The following is an 18506-nucleotide window of genomic DNA, read 5'->3' as shown; positions in this document are numbered from 1 at the left end:
TAATGCAGAACAAGAACCTACAACCAAGACTACTTTATCCAGCAAGGCTATCGTTTGTTGTTCTAAGATCCCTAAGCATCCTTACAATCATTATTTTGAACTCTGCATCTGGAAGTTTGATTATTTCCATATCGAAGGAGAAATAAAAAGCTTCCCAGACAAAAAACAACTCAAGGAATTCATTACAACCAAACCAACGTTGCAAGAAATGTTAAGGGGCCTGTTGTAAACAGATCAAAGTTGGAAAAGAATATAGCAAAAAAAAGAATACACCTTTAAAAAAGAAAATGGCAATAAACAACTACATATCAATAATAACCTTAAATGTAAATGGATTAAATGATCCAATCAAAAGACATAGGGTAGCTGCGTGGATAAGAAAACAGGACCCATACATATGTTGTCTACAAGAGACACACCTTAGAACAAAAGACACACATAGATTGAAGGTAAAAGGATGGAAAAAAACATTTCATGCAAACGGAAATGAAAAAAAAGCTGGGGTAGCATTACTGATATCAGACAAATTGGACTTTAAAACAAAGGATATAGTAAGAGATAAAGAAGGCCACTACATAATGATAAAGGGAGTAATCCAACAGGAAGATATAACTATTATAAATATCTATGCACCTAATATAGGAGCACCCAAATATATAAAACAGACTTTGATGGATTTAAAGGGCGAGATCAACAGCAATACTATAATAGTAGGGGATTTCAATACCCCACTAACATCACTAGATAGATCCTCAAGAAAGAAAATTAACAAAGAAACAGCAGACTTATTGGAAACACTAGATCAACTCGATTTAATAGATATCTTCAGATCCTTTCACCCTAAAGCAGCAGAATATACATTCTTTTCAAGTGCTCATGCTACATTCTCTAGGATAGACCACATGTTAGGGCACAAAAGTGCTCTCAACAAATTTAAGAAAACTGAAATCATATCAAGCACTTTCTCCGATCACAACGGCATGAAACTAGAAATGAATCATAGCAGAAAAGCTCAAAAATTCTCAAACACATGGAAACTAAATAGCAGGGTGTTAAATAATGAATGGATTAAGAATGAGATCAAAGAAGAAATAAAAAAAATTCCTAGAAACGAATGACAATGAGCATACAACAACTCAAAATTTATAGGACACAGCGAAAGCAGTGCTGAGAGGGAAGTTCATAGCACTACAGGCACACTTTCAGAAGCTAGAAAAAGCTCAAATAAACAACTTAACCCGGCATCTAAAAGAATTAGAAAAAGAACAGCAAGTAAAGCCCAAATGTAGTAGAAGGAAGGAAATAATAAAGATCAGAGCAGAAATAAATGACATAGAGGCTAAAGAAACAATACAGAGGATCAATGGAACTAGGAGCTGGTTCTTTGAAAAGGTAAACAAGATTGATGAACCTTTAAGTAGACTCACCAAGAAAAAGAGAGAGAGGACTCAAATAAATAAAATTAGAAATGAGAGAGGAGAAATAAGAACTGACACAACAGAAATACAAAATATTGTAAGAAAATACTATGAAGAACTGTATGCCAAAAAACTAGACAACCTAGATGAAATGGACAAATTCCTTGAAACATACAATCTTCCAAAAATCAATCTGGAAGAATCAGAAAACCTAAACAGACCAATTACAACAAATGAGATCGAAACAGTTATCAAAAAACTCCCAACAAAGAAAAGTCCAGGGCCCAATGGCTTCACAACAGAATTCTATCAAATATTCAAAGAAGAACTAACTCCTATCCTTCTCAAACTATTTCAAAAAATTCAAGAGGAAGGAAGACTTCCAAGCTCCTTTTATGAGGCGAGCATAATTCTGATTCCAAAACCAGGCAAAGACAACACAAAGAAAGAAAATTATAGCCCAATATCTCTGATGAATATAGATGCTAAAATCCTCAACAAAATATTAGCAAACTGGATCCAACAATATATGGAAAAAATCATACACCATGATCAAGTGGGATTTATTCTGGGGAGGCAAGGCTGGTACAATATTCATAAATCAATCAATGTGATTCATCACATAAACAAAAAGAAGGAGAAAAACCATATGATAATTTCAATAGATGCAGAAAAAGCATTTGATAAAATCCAGCACCCATTCATGATCAAAACTCTCAGCAAAGTGGGAATACAGGGAACATACCTCAACATGATAAAAGCCATCTATGAGAAACCCACAGCCAACATCATACTCAATGGGAAAAAATTAAAAGCAATACCCTTAAGATCAGGAACAAGGCAGGGGTGCCCCCTTTCACCACTCTTATTTAACATAGTCCTGGAAGTCCTAGCCGCAGCAATCAGACAAGAAGAAGAAATAAAAGGCATTCAAGTTGGAAAAGAAGAAGTAAAACTATCATTATTTGCAGATGATATGATATTGTATATAGAAAACCCTAAAGTCTCAGTCAAAAAACTACTGGACCTGATAAATAAATTCAGCAAAGTGGCAGGATATAAAATCAATACTCAGAAATCAGAAGCATTTTTATACACCAACAATGAACAGTCAGAAAGAGAAATTAAGGAAACAATCCCCTTCACAATTACAACCAAAAAAATAAAGTACCTAGGAGTAAACTTAACCAAGGAGACTAAAGACTTGTACTCGGAAAATTACAAAGCATTGATAAAAGAAATCAAGGAAGATACAAACAAGTGGAAGCATATACCGTGCTCATGGTTAGGAAGAATAAACATCATTAAAATATCTATATTACCCAAAGCAATCTATAAATTCAACGCAATACCAATTAAAATACCAATGACATACTTCAAAGATATAGAACACATATTCCAAAAATTTATATGGAACCAAAAGAGGACATGAATAGCCTCAGCAATCTTAAAAAAGAAGAATAAAGTGGGAGGTATCACACTTCCTGATATCAAGTTATACTACAAGGCCATTGTACTCAAAACAGCCTGGTACTGGCATAAGAACAGGCATATAGATCAATGGAACAGAACAGAGAACCCAGAAATAAACCCACAGTTCTATGGACAACTGATATTTGACAAAGGAGGTAAGGAAATACAATGGAGTAAAGACAGCCTCTTTAACAAATGGTGTTGGGAAAATTGGACAGCTACCTGCAAAAAATGAAACTAGATCACCAGCTTACACCACTCACAAAAATAAACTCAAAATGGATAAAAGACTTAAATGTAGGCCGTGAAACCATAAGCATCTTAGAAGAAAACATAGGCAGTAAGCTCTCGGACATATCTTGGAGCAATATATTTGCTGATTTATCTCCACGGGGAAGTGAAATAAAAGACAGGATAAACAAATGGGACTATATCAAACTAAAAAGCTTTTGCACAGCTAAAGACAGCAAGAACAGAATAAAAAGACAAACTACACAATGGGAGAACATATTTGACAATACGTCTGATAAGGGGTTAATAACCAAAATTTATAAAGAACTTGTAAAACTCAACACCAGGAAGACAAACAACCGAATCCAAAAATGGGCAAAAGAGATGAATAGACACTTCTCCAAAGAGGACATACAGATGGCCAATAGGCATATGAAAAAATGTTCAACATCACTAATCATTAGAGAAATGCAAATTAAAACCACAATGAGATATCACCTCACACCAGTCAGAATGGCGCTTATCAACAAAACAACACAGAATAAGTGCTGGTGAGGATGTGGAGAAAAGGGAACCCTCCTGCACTGCTGGTGGGAATGCAGACTGGTGCAGCCACTGTGGAAAACAGTATGGAGATTCCTCAAAAATCTGAAAATCAAACTGCCTTTTGACCCAGCTATCCCACTTTTAGGAATATACCCCAAGGACACCATAGAACGGCTCGAAAAGGAGAAATGCACCCGCATGTTTGTGGCAGCATTGTTCACAATAGCGAAGATCTGGAAACAGCCCAAGTGTCCGTCAGAGGACGAGTGGATTCAAAAGGTTTGGTACATATATACTATGGAATACTACTCAGCCATAAGAAATGATGACATCGGATCATTTACACTAACATGGATGGACCTTGACAACATTATACGGAGTGAAATAAGTAATTCAGAAAAAAAAAAACTAAGATGAATCCATACATAGAAGGGACATAAAAATGAGACTCAGAGACATGAACAAGAATGTGATGGCAACAGGGGCGGGAGGTTGGGGGAGGGGGGAGGGGGTGAAGAAGGAGAGAGGGGTTAGGGGAGGGGAGGGGCACAAAGAAAACCAGATAGAAGGTGACAGAAGACAATTTAACTTTGGGGGAGGGGTATACAGCACAATCAAATGTCAAAATAATCTAGAGATATTTTCTCTCAACATATGTACCCTGATTTATCAATGTCACTGCATTAAATTTAATAAAAAAAAAAAAGGAAAAATAAAAATTTTAAAAAGCAAGAACAAAAATAAAATAGTGAGAAATCCATAGTGCCCACTCTTGTGGGACTTACAACCTCAGAGGAGAGGTAGTCAAATAACAATGCAAATTCATGCTTACAAATTATGACTGGTGTGTAGAGTCAGAATAAAAAGGTGTCATGCGATCATATGCAACACCTGACATAGTGTGGGACATTCTGGAATACTTATCTGCGAGGTTATATTAGACCTATAAATTGAAGGAAAAAAAATAAAATTTCACCAATCAAAGTGGTGATAAAGTTGGAAGTGGCAGGTTCCTGGGAGGGTGAAAAGAACAATCTTGCAGGTTCTAGGAAGGGCAGAGTTACATCCATGTGAGACTTAGACAAGGAGTGCAGGGACCGCTCTGGGAAGTCACATGTGTCCACACTCAAGGAGTGGTGAGACTGTGCTAATTATCATAAGCAACCTCTATGGAGAGTGTCAGGAAAGGATAGTGAGGGAGTTTTAAGAAATAGATAAACCACAAAATAATATCAACTGAGGCCTATAGTCAGTGCAATTGAAACATAAGACCATCGTTTACGTACTGCAAGGAAAGAATCAAAAGAGTTAGAGAAGTAGAAATGCTGGTGTGGATGAGGTGTGAGTGTACAACTGACTCAGTGATCAACTAAGGTAAGGTTTTCAAATCTTTGATCTCAGCAACCTGTTGTACTCTTTAAAAATATTAAGGACTTTTTGGGATAGATTAATGCGGCCATGATCTGAAGAGGGAGGATTTTTCTGTGTCCTCCTCCTATATGAAATGGCTAAACAGAAAAGAAAATATTGAGGACTTTTAACATTTTTTATTGATTGATTTTTAGAGAGGAAAAGAGAGAGAGAAACATTAATCTGTCGTTCCACTTATTTATATGTTCATTGGTGGATTCTTCTATGTGCCCTGATTGGGGATTGAACCCACAAGTTTAGTTAGCATCAAGATGATGCTCTAACCAACTGAGCTATCCTGCCACTGTGCAGAGATTTTCTTTATATGGGTTAGACTTATCCATATTTACCATTTCAGAAATAAAAACTATGGTATTTAAAATATTTTTATTACTGCATTTAAAATAATAAGCCCGTTATATTTTTAACCTGAGTACTAGATTAATAAATACAGATAAATTTGTTTTAATTCTAAAAAATATAGTGAGAGTTTTATATTTTTGTAGTTTTTTTAAATGTCTGACTTATATAAGAGTTGAATTCTTACATGTATTTCTGAATTCATTTTGAATTTCTGAGATATCTTGTTTGGGTTGAAGTATATGAAAAAAAATAGTCCTCAAACAATATACAGTTAGTCTTCATATAATTGTGATACCCTTCTTTGGTAATACAACAAAACACTAGTATTTTTAAGTTAAGTTCAAGGTGAATTAAAAAACCAATATCTGTAATATCTTGAACTGTTATAAAATATTGAGGTTATGGACCCCATGAAAGTATCTCAAGAACTCCCAAAGTTCCCTAGACTGAACTCTGAGAACCACTGCTCTGAACATATACCTTGAAAACACCCAAAGAACATTTTTAATCAAGCATAAGAAAATGCATTAGCAAGATCATTGAAAATCTCTGGCACTGTCCTCAGTAGGCTGGAAATGACAGCAAGACATGCTGTTACAAAATCAAGCTTCTTCATTTCAAGCAGAATAATAAAATCCTGAAGAATTTCAGCTAAGAGAAAGCATAACATTATCACAAATACATTGGGTACAGCTGCTGTAATAAAGCCATAGGAATACTTTCAAATGAGGTAACAAGACTAGAAGTGGTGAAGCGTAAACCATGCTAGGTCATACAGCTAGTGATGTGCAGATGCAGACAAATGTCAAATGCAGGTCTTCTGGACTCCAGAACACACTATGTGCTAATCTCCACAGGTGCAACCATGAGCAGAGTAGAAAGAGTCCTTGTCTTTGTGGGGATTATCGTTCAGATCGTCACAACTACAGAGTGAAGCAATTGCCTAGTGCAGGGGTCAGGAACCTATGGCTCGCGAGCCAGGTGTGGCTCTTTTGATGGCTGCATCTGGCTCGCAGACAAATCTTTAATAAAAATATAATAACATTAAAAATATAAAACATTCTCATGCATTACAATCCATTCATTTCCTACTGCTCATGTTCATGGTTGCGGGTGGCTGGAGTCAATCACAGCTGTTCTCCGGGACAACACCAAATTTATATTGGATAATGCATAACGTACACGGGTCATTGTGTGGCTCTCATGGAATTACATTTTAAAATATGTGGCGTTCATGGCTCTCTCAGCCAAAAAGGTTCCCCACCCCTGGCTTAGTGTGATTGTGAGAGGTTAACATGACTCACCCAAGATCACAAAGAGGGTTAATGACAAAGTTAGTATAATCAGAACTCTTCAAAATGGACTTGTTTAGTCTCAGGTGTTCTGGCACTGAGCTCTCTAACCCGCCTTTTCACCTGAACGAGCAGCTCTCCTTCTGCTAAGTCTATTGTGCACTAGAAAGAACATAGGTCGATTTCAAGGGCTTAGAGATCCCCCCTGAAAATGTACACAGGAAATCTTGTTTCTGTTTTTTTCCCCAAGAGGTCCTATCACTAGTTTACATAATTTTACATGCATTTTCATTACAACCCCCTTATTTTTATCTTAATCCTTAGCACGTGGATATGTAACTCTTAAACTTACCATTTCATTTTAGAACCTCTCCCCAAGCCAGTACAAAGTTTTCTGTCATCTATTTGCTGTTATGTGTGTGTACACACAGCTAATATGCAAAAGAAAATACATACAAACATATATAACTATATGCATTCAGAAGGTTATGTAAGTCAGATATTTTTCCAAAAATAAAATCCAGTGTTTAAAATTGAGGAAGAAAAAAAGAACAAAGTAGAGAGCAAGTGTCTCATTTCCCTGAGTGCTCAAAACTATCGCCTTCCCTTTACTGACGTCACCAGGGAGCACCAGGACGCACTGACTCCCTCTGCAAAAATTTCTCCTCACTGCTCTATTACAAATTTCTAAAATTCCTGAAGAACATAATTGTCCTTTTCTTTTTAATGGACGGTCCTTTGGGAATAGCCATCAGTTAATCATAAGATGTTTAATATTCCCCTTCAGTGTGATAGCTATTTGAGCTTTTTTTTTCTTCCTTAATTTCTTTCCTTTTGTTTATGAGCAGGTGTCCCTGCCAGGCTCAATTGTACTAAATATCGGGAGGGCCAGGTTCTTGCCAGGGTTGTGCCTCTCGCTTCATAACCTTTAGTAGGTCAATTCTCCACTCCACATCTTTGTTCCCTCACTTGGCAAAGAAAAGGTTCAGCCCAGATCATCTCTGAGGTAGTTTTTGCTTTTAACATTTCTGTGACAAAAAATGAGTTTGAAGCCTGGGGAATCAGCAGTTAACTCTTAAGAAAAACTATTACTGCCAAATGCTAACAAACTGCATTCGCCAGTGTGAGGCGGAGGCTGCAAGGCCCAACATCATTACTGATAGATATTCTTTCTAACAAGATGCCTTAGGCATCATTAAGATTGATTGCATGCTCAGATTCCAGGAATTACTGAACTTGAAAGAAATTATTTGCCTCATTCCTAAACAAGCATCAGGGGAACTAATTAATCAAGGCAATTTTAAATAGGAAAATTTCCTGGGTTATAATTGCTGTGCAGCTCTGAGAGGTAGTTCCTGGGGCCTGACATGGGTCAGGCAGCAAAGAAGGTCTGATCCCGGGGATGGGCAATATCTGTCAGTTGATTTAAGGCAGGAGGAACACTTTCCAGCACTGTGGGTTCATTGGTCACTAACCTGTCTTCTTGGGGTTTGATTCCTTGCCATATGAAACAAAATAAAACAAAACAAAAATGCATTCCAGTTCAGAAAAAACTAGCAACCCCAGGAGATTAAATTAATTTGTGAATATGTAAGAAAGGATATAACCAAGTCTTCATCATGTTGAAGAGCAGAGCCTTGTGGGAAGACACCTCTTGTTTTGAACGCCAGCTCTTGATCTTGAGCAAGTTACTTAAATTTCCTAAGTTTCAGTTTCTTCAATTATAACAGCAGGTTAAGTGATAGTAGCTGCAGTGGAGAATTGAATTGTACAGTGCACACATTGTGCCTGAAACATAAGAGCTCAACAGATACTGTCACTATTGTTTTGCCATCATGACCATTGTCACTCTCATTGCACCAGCCCTGCCAGGTCCCCTCACCTCCAGTCACTCTTCACTCCTGACCACGTACACAAAAGCATCCTTTTATTTGGGTAGCCCTACATGTTAAAGTTTACCGTTTTAATCATTTCCAAGTTCACATTTCAGCAGCATTAAATGCGTTCACATTGTCGCCCAACCATCACCACAAAGCATCTCCAGAATTACTGTTTCATCATCTGAAACGGAAACTCTGTACCCATCAAACAAGAACTCTATTAACTCCTTCCCCAACCCCTGGTAGCCACGATTCTACTTTCTGTCTCTATGAATTTGACTACTCTTAGTACCTCATATAAGGGGAATCATACAATATTTGTCCTTTCCTGTTTGGATTACTTCACTTAATCTCATTAAGGTTTATCCATGTTGTAGCATGTATCACACTTTTATTCCTTTTCAAGGCTGAACAATATTCTTATTAAGTGAGAAGTGGAGAGGCAGAGAGACAGACTCTGGCAAATACTCCAACCAGGATCCACCTTGCAAGCCCCTTACCAGGCAATGCTCTACCCAACTAGGACTGCTACTCGATTGCTCAGCAACTGAGCTATTTTAACACCTGAGGTGAGGCCATGGAGCCATCCTCAGGGCCCGGGGCCAACTTGCTCAAACCATTTGAGCCATGGCTTAAGGAGAGGAAGAAAAAAGGGGGGGGAGAAGCAGACATAGTCACTTCTCCTATGTTCTCTGACCAGAAATCGAATACAGTTCACACTGGGCCTGCTGAGCCCACCATGCAGGGTTGAACAATATCCTATTGCACGGCTATTCCACATTTGATTATCCATTTATCTGCCAATGGTCATGTAGGTTGTTTTCACCTTTTGGCTGTGGTACTAGTGCTGCTATGGGTGTCAGTCAACTTTTTAGGGATGCAAACACAAAGCAAAGATTTTCTGCTGAGATAAAGATGTATGCGATTATATATATTATTGACCAGTTTATAATAAAAAAATGTTCCTAAGCATCTACTCTGTAGCAGGCATTTTGTTAGAACAGTAGTGAATAAGAAGAGCTTTTTTAATCAGTATGAAAAGTATTGGTGTGCCAGGAGATACGGAGACCAAGATGGGGCACACACACATCCTCTTGGTTTTGTTTCTCTGAGGACCCTGACTAATACAAACACCAATAACAATAGCAAACAACTGCGTTAACTGCTATTGTTATCACCTCCACTCTATGTATTATATGTGATTATACAAGCTCAGAGAGGTTATGTAACTTGCTCAGGCTTATACAACTATTAAATAATAAAGTCAGAATATGAACCCATGTTTGGTTCTAAGTTATATGCTTTTATCCAGTATTCAATATACTGCCTTTCTAGAGCTACAGAGATAGGGTTTCTCTAACTACAGTTTGAGTCTTATTAGTGGGAAATTAAATCAGTTCAGTAAATAGGTCATGACCAGCATTGTGTAAATAAACAATAGAATAAAGCAGGAGTCATCAAACTTTATCTATAAAGGGGTATATAGTAAATATTTTAGGATTTGCAGGCATACTGGCTTTGTGACACCTACTCAACCCTGCTCTTGTAGCCCAAGAGCAGCTATGGACAAGCCATGAAGCAGTGCTCTGGTTTACACATGTCTGCCCCACAGCAACCTGGACTCATTTTGCTGTAATGACTGGGGTGGGGATGCTATAAGCATCTAATGAGTAGAGGCTAGGACGTGACTAAGCATACTACACACAAAGGACAGTGCCCACAACAGTGTTATCCCGTCCACACTGTCCATAATGCTGCTGTTGAGGAGCTCTGACGTAACAATGGCTGTATGCCAATAAAACTTTATTTACAGACACTGACATTCAAACTCCAAATAATTTTCATGCGTACTGCAATATTATTCTGCTCTTTAGTTGTTTTTTTAACCATTTAAAAATGTAATAATCATTCTTAGTTTGCAAACTGTCCAAACAGGTGCCAGGCTGGGTTTGGCGCACAGGAAGTAGTCTGCCAATCCTTATAATATAGTAATCAACATATGTTGCAGGCAGTCAAACTAAGTATATTTTTGTGGGACTTTTTTTTTTTTTTACAGAGACAGAGAGTGAGTCAGAGAGAGGGATAGACAGGGACAGACAGACAGGAACGGAGAGAGATGAGAAGCATCAATCATTAGCTTTTCATTGCATGTTGCAACACCTTAGTTGTTCATTGATTGCTTTCTCATATGTGCCTTGACCACGGGCCTTCAGCAGACCGAGTAGCCCCTTGCTGGAGCCAGCGACCTTGGGTTCAAGCTGGTGGGCTTTTTTTGCTCAAGCAAGATGAGCCCGCGCTCAAGCTAGTGACCTTGGGGTCTTGAACCTGGGTCTTCCGCATCCCAGTCCGATGCTCTATCCACTGCACCACCATCTGGTCAGGCTTTTTGTGGGACTTTTCCTTCCAGTGATGCCCCTGTGTGTCTCTACTGATTATCTCTCTGTAAAATATACTTTTTTCCTGTAGGATATGTTTAAAACATATTATTCTTTTCTAAGCATGAATTTAGGTTCTGATATCCCTCTGAATTGTGACTGACTCAATATGTTCTCCTTAATTAGATTCTCATAAGGAATTGTGGGTTGAGACTCTATAAGAAGACCTTTAGATGAAGACAAGACTGTACAAAGAACTGAACTCACTTTGGCTGAATTCAACCAGGAATCAAGTGTGAGGACTTTCCTATAGTGTGGTTCCATGCTAAGTCCAAACCGTAGGAAAATGGTCTGTGGATGGACACTTGGTCCTGATGAGACTGTTCCTATGGAGTCCACAAAGCAAGCTACCCATGAACACAGGGGAAGCTCTGTGGTAGCTCCAAGTTATTCTCTGACTTGCACATCTCTCTCATTATTCCAACCTGTAATAAAGTCTCATTAAAAGTGTCAGCTTATCCTCAGCTATGCTGTGGGTGAGTTAGAATAAAGTGGGTCTATTGGCAAGTTTTGGAGAAAATTGCACAATCTTTAAAGAGTAGCCATACCTGGGAAGCAGAGAGAAGATTTGGATCGATGGGAATAAGAATCTTTGGGCAGAGCAGAGGCAGCCAGAGGCAGCTAGGAAGGCAGGAGAGCAACAGAATGGATTGTTTCTCTCCCCTGGGGATGCTCTGAACAACATGGAGAAGAGACATTTCTAGAACTCTGCATTTCTTGCATCAGTAAGAATGGGAAATTGAACCCATCATAATTTGGCATTAAAGGAAAAAGAATGCCATTTTTACCTCCTAGCTAATGAAACCAGGGGATACGTGGGTTATATTTTACACAATGACAGACATCTTACAATAAAAGGAACCACCACCACCCAACCTTCCATTTTGGATTATTACCTGAGGGCAATCTTTCAAGAGAAAGAGCTAGTATTTATGCATCTGTCATTAAAAGATGTTGACATCAGATTCCAACTATCCTAGTCAACTTCTTTCGGCTCTCTGTACCCTATTCTTTCCAGCCAAGCAGCTGTAGAATGAGAAAAGAGGGGAGACGATCATAAAAAATCATATCTGCCTCTTTCCTCACTACAGGCTCCAGAGCCTGGGATGGGGGAGGGAGGACATTTTAATTTGGAAAGAGGTATGTAGTTCGGCATTACAATGGACTTGACTTTTTAACAGTTGGAAATAAAAATAACTTGTTCCTTACTTCCAAGTGAAAGGAAAAACTATTTCAATCTGTCTGCAATGTTAGTGAGTATTCAGGAAGTTTGAGATGATACGTCAGCATCTTGAAGGGGCAGTGACAAAAAATAATGAAGATGTCCCCTACGCTACCCTGTGATCTTGATCTCCTTCAGAAACGGGTGACAAATCTTCAGTAAATTAGACATTGTTATTACTGGTTTATAGGTGGGGTTAAAAAAGAACCCTAAAATCACAAAACTCTAGGGATGGATCTAGGATTAGAATTCAGGTGGCTGTCCTCTATACCATGCTGTCTCTACACTCTCTCCCATTATTGCATCTAAGATCCTGCCAAGAGGAATCTGGTACACTAAGGATAACATTCTACCTCCAAAGTGGTGTTGTTTCCAATATATAGTTTTTACTAGGAAGCAGCAAAATACGTTTATAATATACAAAGTGATTCTACTTGCATCTCTAGTATAATCTTCATGATAATCCTATGATATGGTGGAGACTATCATTACTTCCATTTGTCTCATTAGGGACTTGACTGCTACACCAAAAGGGTAATGAATAGAAGTGCATTTTAGATCTGCTATCTTCTCAACTCTGGGGATGCAAGAATAATGTTCATTTTCATCACCGTTGTTTGCAACACCAGACTCAGTGCCTGGCACACAAAAGATGTTGAATAATTATCTGTTTAATATAAGACCTCATGAATGCATGAGGTCTTCCAATTCTACATTTTGTTTCTTTTTGTTATATCATTTTGCTTTTCTACCATTTCCAATAAATTTTATCCCATCTAGGAAACCCCCTCTAAAACAAGGCTCCTGAAGTTTAAATGACTCTGTTGTAAATATAGTTGATGGGAAGTCATATTTGGAGCTTTATTGTGCATGAGATAATAAGAGACATTCTCCCCCAAGCCTCCGTAATTAGCCAGGCATCTTGTTAGGATGAAGTGGTTTCTAAGGCCCTTACAGGTACAAAGCATGCTATGATAGTGCGAGTACTCACTGACCAATTGTCTATTTTCAGAGATTGTGCATTAAACAAAAATAGAGAACAGCTCATTATATTTGGTATGTAGAAAACCACTCAAAAGCTTTAGAAAATTTATTTCTCTGTCTAACCAGTAGACAGACTGTGACTTTCAGAGAAAACTTCTTCATCAAATTTGTGAAATTCATTTTGGCAGAATAGGTGGACCTATTTTTCCACCTATTCTGCCTTTAGGAGAGTTCCTAAAGCTCTGAGTTCCTAAATTAGAATAACAATTTAGCCATGGCATGATAATGTCATCTAAGAAAGATAATCCACTTCATCAGCGAAAACTTCTCTTCATGTCTTCATTGCAACATCAAGAAATAAGGATAGGTCATGGAAGGTAATATGGAATTAGGAAGCATTCCTGGGTTTCCTAAAGGAGCTCAGATCAGAGCATGGTGCCCAGCGCTCACCATGCCCAGGAGTCATAGACATCAAGTTGAGCTGCATGTATGTACTCCTGTGTGATGCTACAAATCTACTGACCTTCCTAGGAACAGGTAGATCTGGATGAAGAGCCTACATATGCTCACATTTCTCTGCACTGACTTAGTAATGACCTTCACTATTAACAAGGTTTGGGAGGCACTATCATGCACAACCAAGTCCCCACCTAGAGAAGTTTAGGTAACCCTCTAAGCATCTACCAGAAATGTTGAATCCTAAGAAAATATAAGCTTTACCCATTTTATCAGAAGCTCTTTCAGGAGTGAAATGCATTAAATGAGCACAAGTCTCCTTATTACTGAAAACAAACCCTGTAGACCAGCCTGTCAGAGTTTAACACAGCTCCATCTTCAGTCCCTGAGATGTATGTAGTTCTTTGTGTTAAGGGCATCTCCAGAACAGGTGTTTATAGCCAAAAATTTTATTCCATAGATAAGGTTAAACATGAGCTCCCACCTTACATTTTTATACAGATTCCTATTGATGGGGGCTATATGTGAGTACAAAACTTAAAGTACTCTTTTTTAAACTTGCAATATAAGAAGTCAGCAGAAAGAGCAAACATATTATCAGAATGATAACAAAATTAATAACAAGTTAAATAAAGGTTTTTTTAAGCAATTAGATAAAGAGGTATCTGAGAGAGGCAAAATTAAATGAATTGTGAGTTTCAATATGGGTATATTGCAGAGAAAAGATCACATACAGGGCTTAATGAATCTACACTAATTGACTACATGAATACATCATAGGATAGATAAATGGAGAAAGAAACATTAACCAGCCCCCAAACACTTGCAATTGGCCTAGAATATTAGGAATTCACACAATGAATTTGTCCATTTTGATTCCTCTCGCAATTTCCTTTCTAGATAAGACTTTAGGCCTGACAAACTTACTCTTAACAATAGTCCTGTGGATGGCATCTTTGACTTCCTTGTTCCTCAAGCTGTAGATAAGTGGGTTCAACATGGGAATCACAGCTGTGTAAAACACAGACACCACTTTATTGATGTCCAGGGAGAAACTTGTCTCAGGTCGCACATAAATGAAGAAGAGAGTCCCATATAGGATGGAGATGACCGTCAGGTGAGAAGAACAGGTAGAAAAGGCTTTGCGCCTCCCTTCCACAGAGTGGATCTTCAGGATGGCAAGGAGGATATAAAAGTAAGAAACCAGAATAATCAGACCACTGAAGACTCCCACAACTCCAGCCATCATGAAAATAACCAATTTATTGAGTCTGGTGTCCGCACATACAAGGGCAAGCAGGGGGAATATATCACAAAAGAAATCATTGATGACATTGGGGCCACAGAAAGGGAGGCGAAATGCATTTGCTGTATGAGTCGTGGTGTTCATGAAGCCGATGATATAGGGAACAACCGCCAGCTGGATACAGAGTCTCTGAGACATGGCAGCTGAGTACAGTAATGGGTTGCAGATGGCTACATAGCGGTCGTAGGCCATGGACGCCAAAAGGGAACACTCTGATGCCACAAAGAACCCAAAGAACCACAGCTGTAAAGCACAGCCCCAGAACGAGATGACTTTCTTCTTCACAAAGAAGTCAGTGAGCATCTTGGGACCCATGACTGAGGAGATGCAGATGTCCACAAAGGACAAGTGGCTGAGGAAAAAATACATAGGTGTGTGAAGGCGGGAGTCGACCCGTATCAGAATAATCATACTCAGGTTTCCTGTTAGGTTGATGACATAGAAGCTCAGAAAGAGCAGGAAGAGAAAGACCTGCAGTTGAGGGTTGTAATCCAAACCTGTGAAAATGAACTCGATGACCCCTGTGTAGTTTTCATTGGCCAGTGACTGGTTGTGGTTTCCACTAGAAGAGCAGAGGAATCTCAGCAGATTTTGTAAATATATTTTCCAAACTGAGACCCAGCAGAAATACACTAGAAACTGAAACAGTGTTAGGAATAATAGGAGTTAGTTACCTACTGCAGCTGGGAATACAAAGTAAAATATAGACCGGTGCAAAAGATCAGACCCACAGCTACAATATTTAAGACTCTCCATAGACTCTATCAGTACATAGATGAACAAAATGGAAGCCTGGAAAAGAGGAACAGCTTGCTCAAGGTCCTCTCGGTTGACTAACGGAACATGGTGGCTCCAGAGTAAACTCTCTCTTTAGTGGACTTTACCTGAGTTCCTCAGGTGGCCATATACATGGTGAAATGACACAGGAGAGAGGAAGTGAGGCAAGCAGAAGAAGAAATGAGTAGACACTTATTTTCTAGGTCATTTTCTTTGTGTCTTATGATTATAACCTAAGACTAAATGCACGTTATCCAATTGCTCTGGCATCTACCTCCTGTCACTCCAGGAAAGTTACTTTACTTCATCTGTGAAACAAGAATAATAATACCAACCTTGTAAAATTTTGTGAGGATTAAGTTAGTTAACCCATCCATATCATTTAGAAGAATCTTCTTGAACACCTAAATAAGTGCACAATAATTATTAGCATTTCTGCCTTACCTATCTCTTTTAAATAAGACTACAAGCTAAGTATTATTTCATTTTATATAAGAAGGAGGTTGAAGCACAATCCATGTTCACAATGCTAGTGACAGGCAGAGGTAGGCTTTGAAACATTTGTTAAAATGGTCTTCTCTTTCCTTTTTCACACTGCAAAATGTTTGTCTTCACAATTCCTCTCAGTTCAAAAAGACTTAAAATCCATTCCAATATGAACACAAGATAATGTATTTCTGGTTCCCTGTCTCTGGTATTGAAGTTACAGCCAGTGGGCATTAGTGAGAAGCCCCCTAAAGAATAGAAAGTGTTGAGTTTAATGATCATCTTTATGGAAACACTACAGGGAAGAAATTTGGGAAAGAGGCTAAATTCTCTCATCTCTGTATTTTCTATAGATTCTTATGTCACCTATTATAACGGTGACCTTGGTTAAGTCAGCTGACCTCTCTAAACCTTAAATGTTTTATCCATTTATTGTAACTAAAACTATTGTCTTTGATCTCTGAAAATTCATACCCACTTAGAATATGTGGATTGATATACAAATGCTCAGAAATCTACTCATACTTTACTTTTTAAAAAAATTTCTGATTCTAGGAATATCAGAGTCTAACGTTAGACTTGTATTAGACACTTTTCCTTCTGTTTTCTAAATTGAAATTTATTATTTGACTTTATCAAGGCCTCCTCAGAAGCATTATGGCCTTGGCTTTGGGGAAATTAAAGAGAAAGATGAAATGGCCAGTGAAATTGTCTACCTAGAACTTTCACCTCGTGCTTAAACCTCTTCAAGAGTCTAATAACTCTTCCAGGATCAGTAACACACTATATCTCAATCTTTAATTTGACCATTGCCTGCAGTCCTCAACACTTTTCTATCAATCTTGGTTTCTACACCTGCCCAAGTCTTCTACACTTCTCTTAATATTTTATTTTCTCCATTTGGTGCTTCCAATAAAATACGGTGCTCCATGCAGGTCAAACCACACAGAATAGAGGACACAATCAGCTCTCACGTTCGGAGCAATTAGAAAACATGAACACAATCATGTTAGTCTTCCTTCAGCAAGTAAATCACCCAGTTGGTTTAGACAGAGATAGAGTTAAAGGCAGGATCATCTTTTCCCCTTACCCTGCTGCTAAAATATCCCTGACCAATTTTATACTGCGTTTGATCCAGGTGCAAAATTTAAATTTATCTCTACATTAAAGTCCTCTTAGATCTTACTCACCATCCAACAGAAATGAGAATCATGCTGATCCTGACTGTGAACCAAATACACAAATTATTTTAAGTTTACTGGCCGGCTGGCTCAGTGGCAGAGCATCGGCCAGAGTGTGGAAGCCCTGGGTTTGATTTCAGGCCAGGGCACACAGGAAAATGCCCATCTGCTTCTCCACCCTTCCCCCTCTTCTTTCTCTCTATTTCTCTCTTTCCCTCCCACAGCCAAAGCTCCATTGGAGTGAAGTTGGCCCAGGCACTGAGGATGGTTCCATAGCCTCTGCCTCGGGCAGTAGAATGGTTCTGATTGCAAAGGAGCAATGCCTTAGATGGGCAGAGCTTTCCGGGTGGATTTCAGTCAAGCACAAGCAGGGGTCTGTCTCCCTGTCTCCCCGCTTCTCACTTCAGAAAAAATACAAAAAAAAAAATCAAGTAGAATGAAGAACAGAAGATGGCTTAAAAGATCTCACCTTACATTTTAATAGGCTCTCTCTTTCTTCTTTCAAGATGGAAAAAACAACAAAAGTAAAAATGAGCAAAATTCTCATGTTTCATTCCTTCCCTTAACATGACTAACTTTACACACAGAATGGGGCAGAATTTTCAATAGTCCTTTGATTCTATTCTTTATCTTCCAAAGAAAAATGTGTATGACTCAACTATAAAATATATTCAGTCTTCATCAAGGACATAAAAGTTTCCTGAAAAGTTGCATCATTTCTTTCTTTGTTATTATTACTGAAAATGCTTTGTCCCCAAAGCATACCATATCTTGAAAATGAAGCCACTAAAGGAAACCGCAATTGAAGTTTTGCTTCATATCCTAACTAAGTCCAATGAGATCTGCTTCCTGGTCAATTATTACCTCTACTTCAGGGCTCAGCAAGAAAACTCTATGGAATGCTTTGTAATTGAAGTAACACCAAGAGGGTGGTACCCCTGTCTCTTCTGCATTAATGTCTTGGGAGCAAGGGCTAAAAATGCAGAAAATGGACTCTCCTCAGATATAGCACTTACCACATGTTGCCAAAGGAATAATTTTCCCAG

At 38.4% G+C, this 18506-nt stretch overlaps 1 protein-coding gene and 1 pseudogene across 1 annotated transcript; one reads left to right on the top strand and one right to left on the bottom strand.

Moving 5' to 3' along the window:
• Positions 1-5061: 5061 nt before the first annotated feature.
• Positions 5062-5190, top strand: LOC136389890 (small nucleolar RNA SNORA29; annotated as a pseudogene).
• Positions 5191-14560: 9370 nt separating this feature from the next.
• Positions 14561-18000, bottom strand: LOC136387925 (olfactory receptor 5G9-like). Its single transcript, XM_066360031.1, has 3 exons — positions 17935-18000; positions 16129-16197; positions 14561-15655 (listed from the first exon to the last, which is right to left on the bottom strand). Exons 2-3 carry the CDS (start codon positions 16168-16170, stop codon positions 14561-14563), a joined length of 1137 nt encoding a protein of 378 aa, XP_066216128.1. The 5' UTR covers positions 16171-16197; positions 17935-18000.
• Between the last annotated feature and the right edge of the window lie 506 nt (positions 18001-18506).

This window comes from Saccopteryx leptura, chromosome 1 (assembly GCF_036850995.1).
Source record: "Saccopteryx leptura isolate mSacLep1 chromosome 1, mSacLep1_pri_phased_curated, whole genome shotgun sequence".
Lineage (NCBI taxonomy): Eukaryota > Metazoa > Chordata > Mammalia > Chiroptera > Emballonuridae > Saccopteryx > Saccopteryx leptura.
The sequence above is the reverse complement of the archived record's forward strand: the minus strand, read 5'-3'. Positions and strand labels throughout refer to the sequence as shown.

Excerpts from the sequence above, each read along its gene's own strand:
- LOC136387925 (XM_066360031.1), bottom strand. The coding sequence starts at position 16,170 with ATGGATGGGTTAACTAACTTAATCCTCACAAAATTTTACAAG. Across the intron at positions 15,656-16,128 it reads TCCTCACAAAATTTTACAAG|TTTCTAGTGTATTTCTGCTG; the intron begins GTTGGTATTATT and ends ACACTGTTTCAG.